Source organism: Typopeltis vanoorti, chromosome 22 (genome assembly GCF_054136105.1).
Source record: "Typopeltis vanoorti isolate ZY-2024b chromosome 22, IOZ_Tvanoo_1.0, whole genome shotgun sequence".
Taxonomy (NCBI): Eukaryota; Metazoa; Arthropoda; class Arachnida; order Uropygi; family Thelyphonidae; genus Typopeltis; species Typopeltis vanoorti.
This window is the reverse complement of record NC_143570.1, coordinates 86223217-86244860: the sequence shown is the minus strand read 5'-3', so window position 1 is coordinate 86244860 and position 21644 is coordinate 86223217. Positions and strand designations below refer to the sequence as shown.

The 21644-nt window shown below is 34.1% G+C and overlaps 1 protein-coding gene across 2 annotated transcripts in view; it reads left to right on the top strand.

Moving 5' to 3' along the window:
• Positions 1-21644, top strand: part of LOC150094541 (4-trimethylaminobutyraldehyde dehydrogenase A-like) — a 149823-nt gene that overhangs the window by 61782 nt on the left and 66397 nt on the right. For both annotated transcript variants that reach the window (XM_090412176.1, XM_090412175.1), the window contains exon 6: positions 10177-10404. In XM_090412176.1, coding sequence (XP_090268302.1) covers positions 10177-10404 — 228 coding nt within the window. The remainder of the gene's footprint in view (positions 1-10176; positions 10405-21644) is intronic.

The following is a 21644-nucleotide window of genomic DNA, read 5'->3' as shown; positions in this document are numbered from 1 at the left end:
GGCCTCATCAGAAGGTCTTTTATGAAAGCATACTTATGAAAGCCTCGACAAAAATTATGAAAAGTAAACATGAAGAAAAACAAGCTGGGTTGAGAACCATGTCAGATCATGATTCAGATTTTCACTTTAGGGAAAATACTTGAGAAATCTTAGGAATATAACAAGGATCTATATTTAAGTTTTGTAGATCAGGGAAAGACATATGACAAGGTGCTAAGACAAAAGATGTTTCAAAATGCTACAATTATATGGTGAAACAAGACACTATATCATAAATATGTAATCTATATTGAGTTTTAAGATATTTTGTGTAAATTGGTGTGAAATCCATATAAATGATGAATACAATATTCTAATATTATATTCATCATTTATATTATTATTAACACTAGACCTCTAAACATTGTTACACACAAAACCCATCAAACCGTGGTTTAACCACCTTACCGGCCATTGTGGATCAAATACACATCCTCATATGCTTCATATCCATCATATATTTCAATGTAATATCAACTGTATTAGAATTTTAAAATGCATTTCGCATCCATGATATCCTTGACGTCTATAGATGTCTTGGCCGGTAGCGTGGTTAAACTCATTCAGTGTATCTGCATTCACCACAATGTCAGCCAAAGTATTCCACTGACCAACCACCCTCCATGCAAAGAACCTACTCCTTATGCACCTGCTTAAACCCTCCTTATACAACTTCCAGGTATGTCCCCTTGTTATACCTCCTTCCTCCATTCTATGAAAAAATTCTTTTGCATTAACCTGGTAACAACCCTTTACCAACTTAAATTCTCAATCATGTTCCCTCTCTTCCTCCTATTTGCAAGTGTCCATATGGATCACATATCATTCAAATGTGATCCATATACTATATGCATCACATTATGAAGGAAAGTGGCATTAGGCCTGATATCAAAATTGGAGATGTTAATCTCAGCTCTTTCATTTATGCACGTAATGTATTTAGACACATTAGTGAAGATGGTGAGTTAAATATGGAAATAGACAAGGAAATAAGCAAAAGTGACATGGTAGGGAGTTATCTGAATAAATTGATATGGAATAAGAGAGAATTAGTTAAAACACTAAAGAATCTGTGTACAATGGTGTTCAAACTAATTTTCATTTATTGATCTGAGAGCTGAGTTAGAAATAACACAGTTGATGGAGATCATAGATATGAAATAATTAGAAGAAACACACGTATAAACCACAGTGAAAATTATTTAATTGTAAATATTTCATCCTAAGTATCTTAGGACATCATCAGTACAGTATTTAAACAAAAATTAGGAATAACATACAGTTAGGGTGCATGATTACAATAGAATCTCATGAAAACGTGCATAACGTGCTAAAGTAGTACAAAAAAAAAAAAAAGTTAATTATTTAACACAGTTTTGTATGATAATTTCCCATACTTTAGGAATAGTAAGAACGTCGTTGCGGTTTAGGTTTGGTCTGTGTAGTAAGCCCTACTACACAGACCAAACCTAAACCGCAACGACGTTCTTATTATTCGAAATACACTTTTATTAATACAGACCAGTATTTTACAAATAAACATTTATTAAAACCTACCAGTTTCGCCAGCAAACTGTCTGGCTTTTTCAAGGTATTATGGAGATATGAAAGTAAATGCAAATTAAAAGGAACATAAAAAACGTTGTAAACCAAACTAGTATCTATGGTTACACGTTTCGCGTGACAGAGATGGCTTATTGTTCTTATTCATTATCACGCATGCGCGTTTGTTGTAGACTTGCAATGTGATTACTGGCCAGCTGCAGTTCAGATTGACTGAGAGAGAGGATCAAGTTTTTCCACGAACTGTTGAGAATTATACCCTGATTTCTGTTGAGGTTTCCGCCGGTTATTAGTACTATTGTGGCTTCCTTAAAAACACTTAATAATAAACACTTAATTGTGGCTTCCTTAATAACCGGCAGAAACCTCAACAGAAATCAGGGTATAATTCTCAACAGTTCGTGGAAAAACTTGATCCTCTCTCTCAGTCAATCTGAACTGCAGCTGGCCAGTAATCACATTGCAAGTCTACAACAAACGCGCATGTGTGATAATGAATAAGAACAATAAGCCATCTCTGTCACGCGAAACGTGTAACCATAGATACTAGTTTGGTTTACAACGTTTTTTATGTTCCTTTTAATTTGCATTTACTTTCATATCTCCGTAATACCTTGAAAAAGCCAGACAGTTTGCTGGCGAAACCGGTAGGTTTTAATAAATGTTTATTTGTAAAATACTGGTCTGTATTAATAAAAGTGTATTTCTATCTATAAAAACGACCAAAAATGTATACCTTGTTCTTATTATTCCTAAAGTATGGGAAATTATCATACAAAACTGTGTTAAATAATTAACTTTTTTTTTTTTTTGTACTACTTTAGCACGTTATGCACGTTTTCATGAGATTCTATTGTAATCATGCGCCCTAACTGTATTTTATTCCTAATTTTTGTTTAAATACTGTACTGATTATGTCCTAAGATACTTAGGATGAAATATTTACAATTAAATAATTTTCACTGTGGTTTATCTGTGTTTCTTCTAATTATGAACGCACCACAGGTTTCGTTATTTAAAAAAAAAAATAGATATGAAAGTTCTGAGAAAAATTTGGAAAGTGAACAGATGTTGTCTGTTGGCAGAATCATATTAAAAATGAAGATATTGGGAAGGAACTTGACATTGTGAGCATTGAGGAATGTGTGAGCAGAACTAGTTGAGGTGGCATAGTCCAACAGAATGGGAGAGGAAAGATTAGATAAACAGGTGTTTAATGCCAAGAAGGCAGGAAAGAGACTAGAGAAATGACCAAGTTGTAGGTAGGTTGATGCATTAGAAGTTCCTTAGAAAACATAAATATAGGATCTGACAATATTGGGGATCCTGACAAATAACAGACTAATTTTGAGGTAAATTATTGATAGGAAGCTAGTAATAATGTAAACTCTCCATGTAAGCAATATTATAGTACATCCTTCCAGGGTACATAATTTGATGATGTGATATAAGGGGCATTCTGAAAGTTATGCTTCCATTGGGATCACTCCCCCATCCAAAATAGATATGATAATAAAATAAAAAAAGTTTGAAATATCTACTTTATTTTCATACCCTTTCTCAGTGTAATCTCTCTTTCCTTTAATACATTTTCTCTCATGCATAAAAAGTTTTTATAATTCTTAATGTTGTTTTCAGAAGAACATTTTTTTGTCACTGCTTTGACTTATTTGTCATTTTCAGAATGGATACACCTGAGATAGATATTCAATTTAAGAAATAATCAAAAGGTTGTTCCTCAGCATGAACATGGTTAATTTGTTTCACTTTTTCAAGATCTGTAGTTAGCTCTAAAGTTAGTGTGATCCCTTTTGTCATACAGGTGAATGATATCTTTGTTGTTTCAAAAGACTGTCAATGTTCTCTAGCAGAAGGTTGAGTTTAGAACTTCTTGACTGTATAGGGTGATTACATTCTATATGAATTTTCATTTGGAATCATAATGATGGATCCAACTTTTCTGAAGAAAAGCATTGCCTTCCTATGGTAATGGTAAAGACATTAGAAACAAACTTCCATTCTTGTCTGTTTCATTTCACTAGTCAGTAACACAGCACCAATGTGTTCATCTTTTATTGTAACCAAATTCTGTGACAATGACTGACAAAAAATTCAATTTCCATGCTAGTAATTCTGTGACTCATTCATCTATTTTCTCTGATTAGCTGCTCATCTTACTGCTTTGGAAATCATTAGTTGTAATTTTTGGCCACCCACTTCATTATCAGTCATCAAGTTCATCTATACTATCATTGTTTCTTGCTTTTACATACATTAGAAAACTTGCAAAAGTTTTGTCTTTTGCATACAAGTAATTACCATAAAAAATACAATTTTTATCACATATTACTGTATATTAAATTGTAGTGGAAGGATGAAGGAAGAAAGCAATACTAGACTTATTTCAAAGCTACTCACACTCCAAGTAATGTGCAGGTATCTTACTTTCAGAGTATTTATCATAATAGAAATGTGATATTATAGATTGTTATTATATTGGGCAGTGCAGGTGGCTGCACTGCTCAAAAGAGTTTGCATCCTAATTATAATAAAGGGAGTTTTTTTACTCCTTTTAATCAGATTCTGACTGCTGGCATTAGTGTGCATGAGGTGTTTTCAGAAAAGATGCTCTTTAACATAAGAAGAATTTTCATTAACATCCCTTTATGTGTTGCACATATAGTATAACTAATACTTTTTCTTCCTTTCCAGTAAAGGTCCAGTGTCCTGTTACAGTCTCTTCTCATCTTTTCAAAGGCCATCCTCTATTCTTTCTCTCTTGAGGTTGATATCTCTCTGGGGAGTCTTCCTTCATTCATTCTTTCTGTACGTTGTCTCCATCTCTCTCTCTCTCTTTCTCTCTCTCTCTATAAAGATCAGTGTGGTCTAAAAGAGATATCACCTCAAGTTCCTTTAAGATATCTTTTTTCTATTTCTTTTGAAGATTAGTCTGTTATATCAAGCTGCTTTGTGCATGAATCTCATTTCACATTTCAGAGCTTATCAGCCTTTTTCTATCTGCTTGAGTTATGGTCCAGGCTTCTGAATCATATGCTAGAAAAGGTCTTGCTATTGAGTTTATGGGTTCTTATTCTTGTTTTCTTGCTTATTAAATTTGGATTGAATCCTATATAATTGGTTATTTTATGTTGCATATCTTTCTCTCTTTTATAAGATAAGTGGTAGTCTAGATATTTGAATGTATTAACCTATTCTATAATATTATTAAAATTCTATAATAATAAATAATAAAATAAAAAAAATAATAAAATTCTATAATGCTGTTATTAGTTTATTGATGTGACCCTTTAGGGTCATATCAATAAACTAATAATAGCATTAATTGTACAAATTATAAAACATGCATATCACTGTATATTTACATAATTTATACTTGTAAAAGTCATATCAATAGATTGATTGAATTCATTGCCAAAGATATGATTACTTTATCAGATTTCAGTCCATAATATTTGCTTCTGATCACTATTGTTGTACACTTTTCATTGTACTGTACTTTCTTCAACAAAACTACTCAAAGTGAATTTTCCTTAGTATATCCCTCTTAGTCATAGATATCTTCTTAGTTGTATTGCCTCTCCCACAATACAGCTACTTCTGACTTCACTAATACACAACTCACAAATACAACTCTATGACTATATGAAGCTTCATGACATGACTTATGAAAGTCTTCACCTCCCCACAATTTATGAGAGAAAGAGAATGTGAATGTGCATTAAGTATCCTTTGTCGTGTCTGTTTATTCTGCTTGCTCCTTTTTTTTGAAATAGAGGGCTCTAGTGGTAATACTTTCATCACTGCTTATTTTATTTTTTTGTAGAACAGCAGTCATAGTTGGTAACACATATAGCTGGGTTCTAACAACATTCCCATCTTTCTGTTTTTTTACTTTTCAAGAAAAAAAATACATTCCATTTTTCAAATCAATTAAATTTGTTTCAACAGTATTTGCAAGATTTTAGAAAACTGAAAGCATTCTTCTGCATCCCATTCCAGAAAGTATTTTTCATTAACTTTCATTATAAGATGATAAACTCCTAAATGTTCTGAACCAGAAATGTGAAATGAGTAGCAAAGACTAGCAAATTGTACCCTCTCTCTCTCTCTCTCTCTCTCTCCTATGTACTTTTGTTATTTCATATGGGAATTGTTATTTCTATTACTTTGACATTAATCGTTCATGCTTCTCTGACTTCGTTAAGTATAGGATCAACCTTCTGAGCAGAAATAATTCTTTCTTTATCTTATAGTTGCATATTTGGATGTGTTTTGGTAACATTACAAACTTCCTGTTTAGTTTTTGACTGCATAGTTTGTTTTAATTGTTTCATTAATGACATACTGTGAGTTGGTATATTGAAATTCCACATGCTTGGCCATCCTCTATGTCAGTACTACATAATTATATTCCTCAATTGGAGACAAAGTTTTTACCTTAGTTAAGGACATATTTTCTGATGCTGTCAGAAACTTTCATATCCTGAGTAACTTTCATATCGCTTTCATCTCTCACACACATGCCTATTTAGCTTCAAATGCACTGCCTCCCACATCCTTTGCTGGCCTTGTTGGCCAAGTGGTTAGCGTATCTGCTCTCCAACCAAAGGGCTGCAGGTTTGAATCCCACTGTGGGCATGGATGTTTGTGATTGTCTGTGGTAACACATATGGTAATGCCATATGCATTAACTTCTGCATAATCTTGCATTAACTTAATCAAGTTAAACAGCAGTTATTCCAGAAATATTAGTGGTGGTGGTGGTGGTGGGCAGTAGATGCCATTGGTATAGATCATGCAGTTTACTGTACTTGGTAGATTTGAGTGGTGGAGATGGAGAGTTGTAGAGTGGGTTTTAGAGTTTTCATGGAAAGGGAAGTTATACAAACAACTAGATGGGACAGCAACGGGCTACCCCATTTATCCAGTTTCTACGTAGAACACTGGGAAAAGTTAGCTATGAATACAGCCACTCTAAAACTAGTGGTTTGGCTGCACTATGTTGATGATGTGTTTGCTATTTGACCACATGGTACAGACACATTGGATACATTTTTAGTGCATTTAAATAGCCAGCATCCTAAAATCTGCTTCACAATGGAACAGAAAGCTAATGACTGTCTGCCTTTCTTGGATACATTAATCACATAGCTTCTTGATGGTTCATTATCTTTTTCTGTTTATAGAAAATCCACACATACATGGAGATATTTGCACAAACAGTCACACCATCATCCAGCTCAACAGTATGGTATCCTAAAAACACTAATTCACAGAGTTAGAGCTATCTGTTCCTATGACAATGCTCTTACCAGAGAACTCACTCACTTGTGTCACACTTTCTTAGCCAATGGCTATAATCCTCATATGATAGAAGAAATAGTAAATGCTACCCAGAAATCTCCCCACACAAGACTACAACAAGACTGTTACCATCCTATACATTCAAGGCACATCTGAAAAGATATCTAGACTGCTTAATAAATATTAGCTACACACATGCCATATTTAATCCATATGTCAAATTGGCAACTCATCCATTCACCTAAGGATAAATTCTCTTCTTGATCACATCCAGGAGTTTATGAAGTGCCCTGTTCTTGTGACCTGGCTTACTGTGGACAACAGGAAGAACTGTTCACATCCACCTTGGTGAACATAAAAAAAATACATTTGGCACTATTGTTATGGCAAGTCAAGTCTAGCAGACCATGCCTTAGATACCCCTTCACACAGGATCAAATGGAAGAAAACAAAAATGCTACACAGAGGTCATGTCAGAGAGATAGTTTTTGGAATCAACAGCAGCTTCAAAACATATTCCAAACCTCAACAAGTATGGCTGTATAAATTTACCAAAAATCTGGGAGACAGTCATTTTAAAATCTAATTAATACTTGTTTTCTCTCTTTTTCCAACATAGATGGCACCAAATTAAGACTTTAGTTCCTTGTGTTATAAAAGGATATGAAAGCGAAGTAGAAGATAAGCTATGAGTGAACATGAACAAGACAACCTGTATATGGTAAATCTCATGTTATGCATACTGATTTGGCCACAGTGAGATCAGTGAGAATAGGCAAAGTATAGTGAGATTGCTCACTGTATTATTCACCTACTATTTGTTTTTTATTGAGGTTAGTTGGTCTTGGGCTTTGTGATTGGTTAATTTTGTTATGGGTGCTCTGGTTTTCCTTGCAAACATAAAACTGACTTTGAACACATTTGAAAGGAGTTACATGTACTGTTGAGGTATACATATGAATTTGGTTGATTCACAGAGTTCATGCTGGTGTCACCCTAGACCTAATTAAGTCTCTTGGTAGAAGGCATAATAATAATTAAGGAATGAAATCTTACTACATAGTGACCAGTCATACTCATCTTAAATATTTATCTGAATGAACAGAAGATACAAATTTTTACATCACCTTTATACACTGCATAAAGGTGGTGATAAGGCTATAACTTCAAATTATAGACCAGTCTGTATATCTGGAGTTGTGGTGAAAGTACTGGAGAGATTGGTGAGAAGTAGGATGCAGAAATGGGTTGATAACAGCAGTATTCTCTGTGGTTATCAGCATGGGTTTGTTAAGGGGTGATCATGTTTTACTAACTTACTTATGTACTATTACAAGTGACAAATACCTTGGACAGAGGAGATGCATGTACAGTGGTGTGCTTGGATTTTGCAAAGGCTTTTGATAGACTGCCACACAACAAACTGTTAAATAAATTGAAACAGATGAATTTGGATAACATATTTCTGAGTTGGATCAGTGACTGGCTGTCAGATAGGTATTAGAAAGTTGTATATGGGGTTGCAGTATCCTAAAAGAGGCTGGTCACTAGTGGTGTACTGCAGGAGTCAGTTTTGGGACCATTGTTGTTCAGTTTCAATATTATTAATATTAGGATGAGTTTAACTAGTGATATGCAGCTGTTTGCAGATGAAGCAAAATTCGCTTGACTCTACAATGTAGATTCAAGCGAATGTTATGGCCTTACAGGAGGACTTGAATAGATTGCATGAATGGGCAGGTAAGTGGAACTGTCAGTTCAACATTGCAAAGTGTAAGGTTTTGAGATTTGGTAAGCAACAATGGGATGCAAAGTATACACTTGGTGGGGAAATTTTAAAGGAAGTAGAGGAGATGAGAAATTAGAAGTGATGGTGGTCAAGAACCTGAAATTTAGGGGCGACATTGCATAAGTTGTGAAGACATTACATTGGATAATTGCAATGATTCAGAGGACCCTGAGATTCCGAAATAGAGAAGTTATGATGTCATTGCATAAGGATTTGATCAGGCTTCATATGGATTATTGTGCACAGATTTGGTCACTGGGTTTCATGGTGACAAGGATATCTTGGAAAGGATCCAGAAAAGATTCACAAAGGTGGTCAGTGGTCTTTGGAATGTGTAGTACAAGGACAGATTGAGAGAATGTAAGTTGCAAAGCCTCATGAATAGGAGGAAGGAGGGCCAGGATATGATTGAGAAATATAAGCTAGTCAGGGGTTGTTATCAGATTGACATGGAAGAGATTTTTAATAGAATGGGGGGGGGGGATAGAACCAGAGACTATTGCTGGAAACTCTATAAGGAGGGTGTGAGGAGAAGGGTCTTTGCATGGAGAGTGGTTGGCGAGTGAAATGCATTGCCCGAGCGTGTTGTGAATGTAGACACACTGAATCAATTTAAGGCATGGTTGGATGAGCATTATGTTCACTAGTGTGTACCTCCCATGATGAGTCTCTGACTCCATGGAAGTCAGTTGATAATAATTATCTATTCTATTCTATTTCCTTAGCCATACGGCTGGTGGGGTTAATTATATGCTACCATACTAGGGAAATGACTATGAGCAAGGTTGTTTCCCATTGCCTTCTTTGCCATACTATATCCTATGACTCTATCCTGTATGTTCACAGGGCCAGTTTGCCTGCTTGCGGGATGAAACACCCCAGATAAACTATTGGGAAAAAACCCTGCTGTCCACACCTTGGGTGTGGACAGCAGGGTTTTATGACTAAGGAAGATCCTTAAGCTCCTCGCGTCGCTAATGGGAATTGAACCTAGGACACTTTTCCCCCCAGGTATATGGTTGCAAAGCACAAAGCCACTAGGCTAACCAATCAGACATAATAATAATAAATAATAATAATAATACTCTAGAAAATAACAAACTGGGTAAACAGGCTATTAAATTTTTATTAATAAGAAAATCCAGATTAGCTGATCATACTGGCATCAAATGGGAAAATACATACAAATATTCCTGCAAATAAAATGCAGACTAGACTACTCAGAATAAGAATAATTGTACCAATTTCAAAATTTTAGTAGGCTATTCCCCATAATTATATGTGTTGTCTAAGTCACCTGTAATAATGGTCCTGACCATGTTCCTGGATTTAAAGTGAGCATGTGTTTTTATCTTGCCATGTTTCACTTTACAGAAACATGAACAGAATTTACTATTATTTATATATTTAGTTGATTTTCATTTAACAAAGTTATGTTTACTACTCAACTTTTTTTGCAGGGAGAGGGTACAACAGGTGCTAGTCTTTGTTGTCATCCTAATGTAGCTAAAGTAACCTTTACTGGCAGTGTATCCACTGGACAGAAGATTATGAAAGCATGTGCAGATGGAATGAAACGAATAACTATGGAACTTGGAGGAAAATCAGCACTATTAGTCTTCTCTGACTGTGATTTGACAAATGCCATTAAAGCAACATTATTGGGCAATTTTCTTACACAGGGTGAGGTGAGTGTGTTTATTACAGTCAATTTTATTTATTTTTAAATGTTATTATTCACTATTAGTAATTGTTTGATTAGTACAGAAGTGATTGATCGACAAGGCACAGTAAAGGTTTTAAAGTATCTGTGTCCATTAGTTTGTTCTTTTCGTGTTCCATATAGAAATTTGTTGTGGTGGGGGAGAAACCAATTGTAGTCCCATTTAGCTGTTTGTATTTTCCCTTTACATACAAAATAGGCAGTACTTCAAAGCTGCTGGAGAGCAAAAAAAATACCCATGATCTTATTAAGTTAATGGGTCTCTTTTAGAAAGATACGTTAATAAATAGAAATGTCATAAAGCTGATCATGATGGCTGAATTTCCAAATATGAGGAATTTTTTTTTATTTTAAGGGGAGGAAAACATATTATCCTCAAAATATTGGTATATCGGATATTTCAGTTTTGTTAAGATAATTGATTCTTTATTATTTCTTTTTAGATAAACAAGTTGTAATTTATAGATGTAGTTAAATGTATAATGCCTAGTAGCTAAATGATGTGAATAAGTGTATTTCACAAATATAATTACTAGCTATTAACCTCCCTACCAGCTTTGATGTATTTTTATGTCCACCAAAATGTGGATGTGAAGCATATGACTGAGTTGGAGAAATATGGATAAGAAGTGCTAATCACCATTAAGAGGTGTGATAATCCCTCACACTCAGGAGAATCCTTAACTAGATTAACTCGCATTTGTAGCTGTGTCTCAGAGCCAGCACTACTAAGCAGGACAAAATGTGCACTTCCTTGCAGTATATGCAATGTAGCTGTATTTTAAATAGAGATATAAACTGAATGTATACAATTTGTGTTATGTTCCATCGAGTTGTTTTCGACTCCTGGTGATTCTATGAACATATACTCTCCATTCAGATCTGTCCCTGACCATATCTTTCAGAATTTCCAGGCACATTCCAGTTGCTTCTTTAACTCCATTATACAATGTACAATATACAATTACGTATACAATATATTATGATATTTCTAGTCCTTTTATCATATAATTATGATTTGTTGCTAATGACAGGAAAAATAACAGAAACTTTCATTCTAATTTTTTTTTAATCTAAACAGAAAAGAAAAGAAAAAAAAGAAAAATGTCATTGATGAATGCAGAAAATGCTTGCTATCGATTATTGCATGTAAATCTTGTTTCAATCTAGAATAAGAAATGTCAGAATAATTTTTTATAATATTCCTAATCATGATTACATGACCATTTAGTTTTTATCTTCAATAAAGATTTTGAGAACAAAATTACTTTCATGAAACAATTATTTCATAAAATAACTATTTCATAATAAGCCAGTGTTACTAAGCAGCATGAAATGAGTAATTCCTTAGAGTATATTAGTGTAGCTGTATTACTAGACCTCCAGAGAACCAAGAGCTCATCAAGGGAGGCCATACATTATCCACACCAACTGTCATACCTTTTCTTAAATTCATTCACACTAGATGCACTCACTACTTCAACAGGCAAGCTGTTCCACTCACTTACAGTTCTATGAGAGAGAAATCTAACTCTTACCCCTTTGTTAATTGCACACAAACTTAATTTACACGAATACCCTCTTGTCCTCTCCCACCTTCCTTATAATAAAAAATTTTATCAAAAAGTATGCTATTATGTTCTCTCAAAGGTTTATAGACTTCTATCACATCACCCCCCCCCCTCTTTCTTCTATCTACCAGTTTTTGCAGTCCACATACTCTCAATCTATCCTTGTAATCTTTCATAATTAAGAAGTTATGGAGACACAACACACGTGTTAAAATAATTACTTTACTTAATATTAGGAAAGTAACATTTGATGTTTCGACCTCTGTATTGAGGTCGTCATCAGGAAAATACGTATGTATGGGATACAAGCTACATGCCACTGCACTTTACAAAGGTAAAACGAATCTAACTGCTTATTAATCTTTTACCTAGCCTGATCTCTTGTGGAAAAACTAAATTAATATTATTAAATTAAAAAAATTAAATTTAAAAAACCAATACATATAAAAATAAATTAAAAACAGAACTACATTAAACATTTCTTATAAAGTCCTCTTGTATTGATATTTTCTTCTGGGCTTGTTCCAGTTGATGCAGATGGGTCTTCCGCATTCTTGGAATGATTAATCCATCATTTTTGTTCAGGTTTGGATAATGTTTTAACATTTCACAGGCTTCTTTGAATTTTCTCTCAAACCAGGTTTTGGTGCAATTTAGGGACTTGGTGCCTTTCCAGTCAATTCTATGGTATGTTTGGAGTGTGTGGGGTCTGATAGGCCTGTTTTACCATAATGGAGGTATTTAATGTGTCGTTTGTGTTCGTCTTTTCTGATTAGGATCGTGTTTCCCCCTATGTAGGATAGGTTACATGTACAATGGATTTTGTAAATCCCTGGGTGGGTCAGGTATGGAAGAGGATCTTTGGAAGAACAGAGTAAATTTTTTAAAATTTTGTCAGGAGTTTGAAAGTAGTCTTGATGTTGTATTTATGTAGTGTCCTGTTTATTTTTTCTGAAATGCCTCTAACATAGGGTATGGCTATGGCATTCTTGTAATCTTTTTTGTTTTTAGTGGTATTTTTATGGAGGATCTTGTGAACTGTTTTTTTATTGTAGCAATTTTTTAAAAATGTATGGTTAATGATTTCAAATTCTTGATTTAGGGCTTGTTCATTCGAGTAAATTGTTAGTGCTCTAATCAGAAAAGACAAACACAAACAACACATTAAATACCTCCATTATGGTAAAACAGGCCTATCAGACCGTGCACACCAAACATACCATAGCATTGACAGGAAAGGCACCAAGTCCCTACACCACACCAAAACTTGGGTTTAAGAAAAAATTCAAAGAAGCCTATGAAATGTTAAAACACTATCCAAATTTCAATATGAGAGGACTTTAGAAATGCTTAATGTAGTTCTGTTTTTAATTAATTTATTTTTTAAAATTATTTTGTGTTTATTTTTTATTTATTTTAATTTAATTTTAATTTTGAATTTATTTTTATATTTATCATTTTTTTAAATTTAATTTTTTAAAAATCTATTTATAATTTTTAAAAAACTTAATAATGTTAATTTAGTTTTTCCACAAGAGGTCAGGCTAGATAAAAGATTAATAAGCAGTTAGATTCATTTTACCTTTGTAAAGTGCAGTGGCATGTAGCTTGTATCTCATACATATGTATTTTCCTGATGATGACCTCAATACAGAGGTTGAAACGTCAAATGTTACTTTCCTAATATTAAGTAAAGTAATTATTTTAACACGTGTTGTGTCTCCATAAATTCTTAACTATGAATGCTGACCACCATGTAACCTTAAAAGAAAGAAGTATCTACATTGTAATCTACATTCCATAATCTCAATATCTTCTTTGTAACTCTTCCTTGCAGCCTTTCCACAGCTTCTTTATCCCTTTGGAACTCAGGGGACTTAATCTGCACACAGTAGTCCAGGTGCAGTTGTATCAGTGCCTTGTAAAGAGACTTCCATGTCCTTATATGTCAATGTTCATTTCAACATTACAATTCTCCTCTGAGTTGTATTTGTGTGACCTCTGAATTTCAACTTATCCATTATAATTCCAAAATCTTTAGCTTTATCAGTTACTCCAAGAATGATCCCACCAATATAATATGCTGTTGGATATTGCATCATTCCATAGTGCATAACTTTATAATAACTAACATTGAATTAATAGCCATTATCATTTGGCTATCAAATGATAGTTTGATACCCACACTTCCAGTCTATCCAAGTCACCCTATAAATGATGTATATCAGAAGCATCTCTGGTTGCTGTCCTGTCTTTGCATCATCAACAAACAACTGATTTCCTGTCAGCTCCTTTCCAATATCATTAATGTACATATTAAACAACAATGGTTCAAGGACTGATCCCTGAGGCACTCCACTGGTCACCTTAAATCTGGCAGATTCACATCTCCCATATACCACTTTCTGATACCTGTCTAGCACCATTTATCCAAGCCAATAGTTCATATTACAATCCCATATTCTTTAGTTTATGCAACAGCCTCTCATGTGGTATCCTGTCAAATACCTTAAAAAAAAGTCTAACAGCATCATGGTGCATTTATTCCCTTTATCCATCTCAGCCGTAACATTATTATAAAATATGAACAAATTGCTCAGACATGACCTCCTTTTAGTAAACCCATGCTGCTCCTTGTAAAGAATATTGTGTTTGTCCACCCATTTCTGTATGCAACTTCCCTAAAATCTTTTCAATTACTTCAGAGATGCTGATAGTTAGACACATGTGCTAATATCCTATCTGTCCCAGTTGCTAAATTCTTATCCAGGTTATGCAGTTGCTCTAGAACCTCCTTCTCATGTAACTATCTCTTCAACCAATCTAGTGGTAGCATTGTGCACTATGTTACATAGATCAGGTTGATAGATTTTGATGATGTGAGCACTTATTATTTGAAGTACCTCATCTGCTTCTAATACTAGGATGCCGTATGCATTCATTAAAGTTATTATTCTGCAGTCATTCTTTCTTTTACTTGAAGCATAATAAAATTATTTTGGGTTGCCTTTTACCCGTGCAGCCAATTTCTTTTTGCACTCCAACTCACTTTTCCTTATAGTACTTGTAACTTTTCTAGCCTGAGCTTCATATATTTCATAATTCTTCTCACTTATTCTTATGATATTCCTTCCACATCATCTTCTTCTTATGGATCTCTTGTTTAATGAAATTGTACATCCATTTCACTCTCATTCTGTTTGTTCTTCGAACTCTAGGGAGACATTCAGATACCACATTATTTCAGTATGTTTTCAAAACTTACCACATCCTTACCATTCAACAACTAATACCATGGAACCAAACATAGTATTCTCCTGAGTTTGTCATGATTTCCAGATTTGTAGTTCACCATATAACCTGTCCTGATTGGAACATCCATGTAGTTGGCTACTTCTCAGGTCAGTATGACATGGTCACTGACTGGTGGCAAAATAGTCACATCCTTAACTGAGCCGCCTTCTAACGTTATAATTAATCGAATCTAACACTCTTTGTCCGTGAGTTGCTTCTTTCACACACACTGCTTGGGAAAGTTGTCATGCAACAACCCAATAAATTCTCCTTTGTTCTTATCACGAGTTTTCTCTGATACCAATCAATATTTGGGTAATTTGTCACCCATAATTTGGTGATACAATTCTTCATCCCCAGCAAATGAATCACAGGTCTATAATAACACTCCACCATATATTTCATCCTATTAGCTTCCAGTTCACACTGGATAGCCTCAAACTCAGCGCTACAAGGAGAAATTATTACAATTATTTCTTTCATTTCGATCCTAAATGGACTCAGTTATCTGATATCATTAGTAGTGCACTCCCTTCTCTCCTGTCTCTTTTGTCATTCCTAAAACTACTGTATCTTTTGTACTTGATTCTAGTTAACATCCTCTGAGAGCCACGTTTCACCACTGCTAACAATTTTAGGCCACAGTTTATTCACCAAAGCACTGAATTCAACCACTTTGTCTAATGCTCCTAGTATTTGTATATAGACATAACAAGTTACCTCCTTGCTTTTTCTTATACTTAAATCTACATTCTGCTTGTCCCAGTTGGACAACTTCCTCCTTGCACACTCAGAATGCCCAAACCCAAAGCATAGTCCATCAACAGATTCATAACTGTGCTCATTGACACTATTATATTTACATATCCTAGTTGAACTGGTTGCTGAACTTGAGTAAAAAGTAGTAGATAGAATTTGAATATCTTAAGGTTAAAATAATATTATTAGCATAGATAATGGTTGGAACTTTTGTATTAAAGGTTTTACTGCAAGTGCAAAACATAGGGGATTGAGCAGATATCTATCTCTGTTTGACTCCTCTGCACACTAAGATCAGACAAACTCATATTATTGTTTTTGCTTTTCCATAGATTTTAAATACAACCTTGGTGAGTTTGGCTCTTATATTACAAGCCCATAGTTTGTGGCAGAGATATGCATACATTCTTCTGAAGGCTTTGTTTAGGTCATTTGAGAGTAGTGTCAACAGGAACTCTAAGGAACCAGGTATATTACATTTCTGATGAGAAATAGATCAAAGTCAGTTGTTCTCGCTGGAATTCCATGAATTTGTGTTCTTCAGATGTGATCAATTCGATGCTTTATTCTGGTGTTATGGATCTTTATGAAGATTTTATAATCTGTGTTAATCAGGACTGTGGATCTCCAACATGATATGCTTGGCAGGATCTTCAATTTGATTTGCTACCTCATCTTTCTTTAAAACCCATGTCTTTTTAAGGATGAAGACAGTGAAATTCTCCACATCTATTAACATGTTGTTGAAGAGTGTGACTAAAACTGGGAGTAGGAAATTCCAGATGATATGGTAGACCTCTATTCTCTTTCCTTCAAAAACCAGTAGTCTTGCCTCTTTTACAACTTTTTTGTTACCTCTTCAGACGTTATAGTCTTGTCCTGAAACAAAAAATGATATCCTGAGAGAACTTGAGTAGGCCACTCATTATAGTGATTATTTTCAGAGAGATTAGACAAGAGCTGCTTTTAATAGGTATGGAAAGTAGTTAAGTGTTTTTTAATGTTAGGCCTATACAATCAGTGTTAGGATAGATCAGAAAATATTTTTCGCTGTGATGATGAGTTTGAGAGAAAAATTGTAGAATCAAGGGAAATCCTGCTGAACCTTGTCCACTTAAACAACAATTTGAGTTATAACATCCCAGATAGCCATGCTGCAGTTATTCAATATTGGCGTTCACATGAGCCTGCACGCACACTTCCAATAAACAATGGCACGCCTGTTAGAGCAACTTGAAAAAATACAACATTTTTTATGTATCAATTATATGTGGCAATTTTTACTGCATAACCTGGATAAGAATTTAGCAACTGGGACAGATAGGATATTAGCACATGTGTCTAACTATCAGCATCTCTGAAGTAATTGAAAAGATTTTAGGGAAGTTGCATACAGAAATGGGTGGACAAACACAATATTCTTTACAAGGAGCAGTATGGGTTTACTAAAAGGAGGTCATGTCTGAGCAATTTGTTCATATTTTATAATAATGTTACGGCTGAGATGGATAAAGGGAATAAATGCACCATGATGCTGTTAGACTTTTTTTTAAGGTATTTGACAGGATACCACATGAGAGGCTGTTGCATAAATTAAAGAATATGGGATTGGAACATTTCAAATCTGTGACAACAGGAGCACTGTGTATCTCTAACCGTCTGTTATAAACTTATGCACGCACGCGCGCGCGCACACACACACACACACACACACACACACACACAGAAAATTAATTTAAGAATAATGATTTTAATTTGTTTCACTGCCAACTGTAAGACAGAATTATATTCTTATTTTCCCAGTACCTTATTTAACCCTTAAGTAGGTATGCAGTTTATAATAAGTTTAGTTTAATCCTTTATCCAAGTGTGAGCAAACAAAGTTTGCGTCTGAAAGTATCTTCAGGACTGGGGTAAGGTGGTACAACACCGGGCAACTTGTTGCGAAGAGGAGAATGCTCTCATCACTCCTATCTCAGTATCTCCCATAATGCAAAGCACATCTCCTTGCGGATATGTGTAATGCTATGCATTAAGGCAAGGGCCACTACCCATACCGGTTTCAACCTTTATTGAGGTCTCATCAGTGGGAGCCAGGCCTAGCTTTCTCCACCTTTGCAACGAGTTCCCCGTGTTGTACCACCTTACCCCAGTCCTGAAGATACTTTCAGGTGCAAACTTTGTTTTCTCACACTTGGATAAAGGATTAAACTAAATTTATTATAGTCTAACCAAGTGAAAAATAAACTCTCGGCATCTTTCTCTGAATCCGGAGTAATTTAATAATAAGGCTGTACATCCTTTGGTAACTCCTATAGGTTGGGATGACCTCTCACTGCTTCTGCCTTGGTGGCACAACAATGAGTTGCCCGGTGTTGTGCCACCTTACCTCAGTCCTGAGGATTCTTTCAGGCGCAAACTTTGTTTGCTCACACTTGGATAAAGGATTAAACTAAACTTATTATAGTCTAACCAAGTGAAAAATAAACTCTCGATAGGTATGCAGTTCTAATGTAGTATTGGCCTGAACTTATTTTCACAAAATTAATTATCTTAGTATAATTATATACTAGAACGTTTTACATGATGAAAAGGGTTTTTAATACTTTTATTTAAGAAACATAATTATCTTGCAAAGACGAGTTGGAGATTGACTGTTATATTGACATGATAATGATAAAGGTGTTAGTATGGCTTTGCCATTGCTAGTGCTGACCATTTTCCATTGATTTCTTAAATTTTATTATTTGTCTTTCCTATTATTTTGTTTTTATGGATAATTTATATAAATTTATCCTTTATTATGGTAATAAATGAAAGCAAATGCATACTACACTTTTTAATTTTGTGAAACTATTAAAACTGAAGGTAAAAGTAAGAGACTTAAAAATGTTAAAAACACTAGTGCTATTGTGACATCATCTGAAACAATAAAGACTTGTTTTCCAAGACAAATGGCTCAAGGAATTCTAATGGTTATACTACCAAGATAATGTATAAACAATATCTTCAAGCTTCTGACAGAAACCAGAAACCCTAGATTAATGCAAGATTTTCAAAGCCCTTTCAAAGTGGAGACATTTAAGGTTCATGAAGCATTGAATTTTCACAAAAATATGCTGTGATATAGACTTGGCCAGAAATCATCCTGAAAATTGTGATCTAGCTACCTTCTAAAAAAAAAAAAAAAATCTAAAATGTACATCGAGTGCTTTTTTTAATACAGCCTATTATAATGCTAAATCAATAAACCAGTTTTCAAAGTTCCAGTAGTCAAATTATTGCATGTAATTTGGATTTAGCCATTTTAAACAGTAGCAAAATGACATGAAATATAAAGCATTTGTGTCAGTTGTTGCTGATGTTATTAAGCAAAAATTAGTTAAGGAAATCAAAAACTTCAGTAATGAATCTTCTTCCAGACATTTCAACAGATATTTCAAATGAAAAGAAACTCATCCATGATATGAGATGAATAAATAAAAATCACATAATTCCTCCACAAAACCAAGCTATGTGTACTTTGATAGAATAGAGAATGAAACGAACAAGCTTTTCTTGTCAGAAGACTGGTAATTTTGTTAGCAGGCATTTGGAACAGAAGTTGCATGTAACATACTTGGGGAGGGGGAATGTACTATTGAAAGAATTAAAGAGAAACAGACCAGATCTTACAAATTCTTGCACCTAATCTGAATTTGCTGTCTTATTCTATTAAAGATGTTCTCTCTATTGCTGAAATATATAAATGGTAGTAAATATATATATATATATATATATTTACTACCATTTTTTTTTTTTAAATATGTATGTGTGTATATATATATATATTGAAAACAAGAAAAAAGATTATGAAGAAAAACTTAATCAACAACTAGACTTAATAAACATATTTGAAGAAGACATAAATAAAATTAGCAAAAACCTAACAGAAGCATTAATCTCAGCAACCAGCAAATTCGACAGCAACAAGCATAGAGACCAAAAACTTTCGGAGGAAACCTTACAACTACTAAAAAAGAGGTGAAATATGAAACGACAAAAACTTAACTTCTAAAATAGAATATGTAGAACTCTGCAAAACAATAAGGAAAAGATCAGAAATGAAATAAGATCTTATAATGCTATAAAATAAAAGAAACAATTGAAAACAATAAAAATATGAAAATACTAAGAAAGCATTATCAGTGGTAATGGTCAAATAACTGCAATAAAAGATAAGTATGGAACCACAATAAGGAATCAAAAAAAACAAATCTTAAAAAGACTAGAAGAATTTTTAGAGAACTGTATAGTGATCCTTCAATAGATAAATTAAATATAAATAACATTTTTCCATCAAATATGAATTCATCTCACCATTCACTTCAGATGAAATAAAACAAGCATTAAAACAAATGGAAAATGTCCTGGTGAAGATCTAATACACATTGAATTAATTAAATGGGGAGGAAACAATATTATTCACCATGTCACAAACTTACTAAATTTATGTCTAGAAGAGGAGAAGATACCAGATAACTGGAAAAATGCTACTCTGATACTTTTATTTAAAAAAGGAGACAAAGAAGAAGTAAAGAACTATAAACCAATTAATATTCTCTCTAATCTGTATAAAATTCTCACCAAAATAATAACAAACAGGTTAACCCCTCTTTTAGACTCAAATCAACCAGTAGAACAGAATTCCATAAAGGCTATAACACAATTGATCATATTCATGCATATATGCATGGTTAGCCTAGTGGCTGTGCACTTCACAACCATATGCGTGGGGAAAGAGTGTCCTAGGTTTGATTCCCATCAGTGATGTGAGGAGCCGAAGTATCTTCCTCAGCCATAGCCAAGTTAGCCAGTCTTGGGTATGGACAGTAGGGTTTTTCCCCCAGTTTTTCCTGGGATTTTTCATCCCAGAAAGCAGACGAACCTGCCTTGAGAATTCAACACTACAGACATAGGATACACCTAGGCGTAGGGCTGACCACCTTATCCTATGAACGGTTTGAGGTCTGATGATTAATAAACCCTCGACACTGCAAGGTAAAAGAGGGAAAGATGATGAGATGAGATCATATTCATGCAGTAAAACAAATAATAGAAAAAGCAGAAGAAAACCAGTTGTCTCTCTGTTGAGAATTTATTGATTATGAAGAAGCATTTGACTCCATCAAAACCAATGCAATAATCAAGCTTCAGAATCAGGAAGTTCCTGGGGAATATACAATCAGGAAATCTCCTCCAGGAAATATAGTGCACTGCAACAGCAACAATCCAACTTCACACAAGCAGCAAGAGAATACCAATTGAAAAAGGTGTCTGACAAGGAGACTCTCCATGACCCAAAATCTTCATAGCAGTCCTTCAAGAAATATTTAATAATATAAACTGGACAAACTTTAGTATAAAAATTAATAACAAAAACTTAACACACCTAAGATATGCAGATGATATCATAATTTTTGCAGACACTCCAGAAGACTTTAATATAATGATAGATCTATATATTGAAAGCAGAAAAGCTGGTCTAAAAATAAACAAAGAAAAAACTAAAATCATGTTTAATCATTTTGTAGTACCAAAA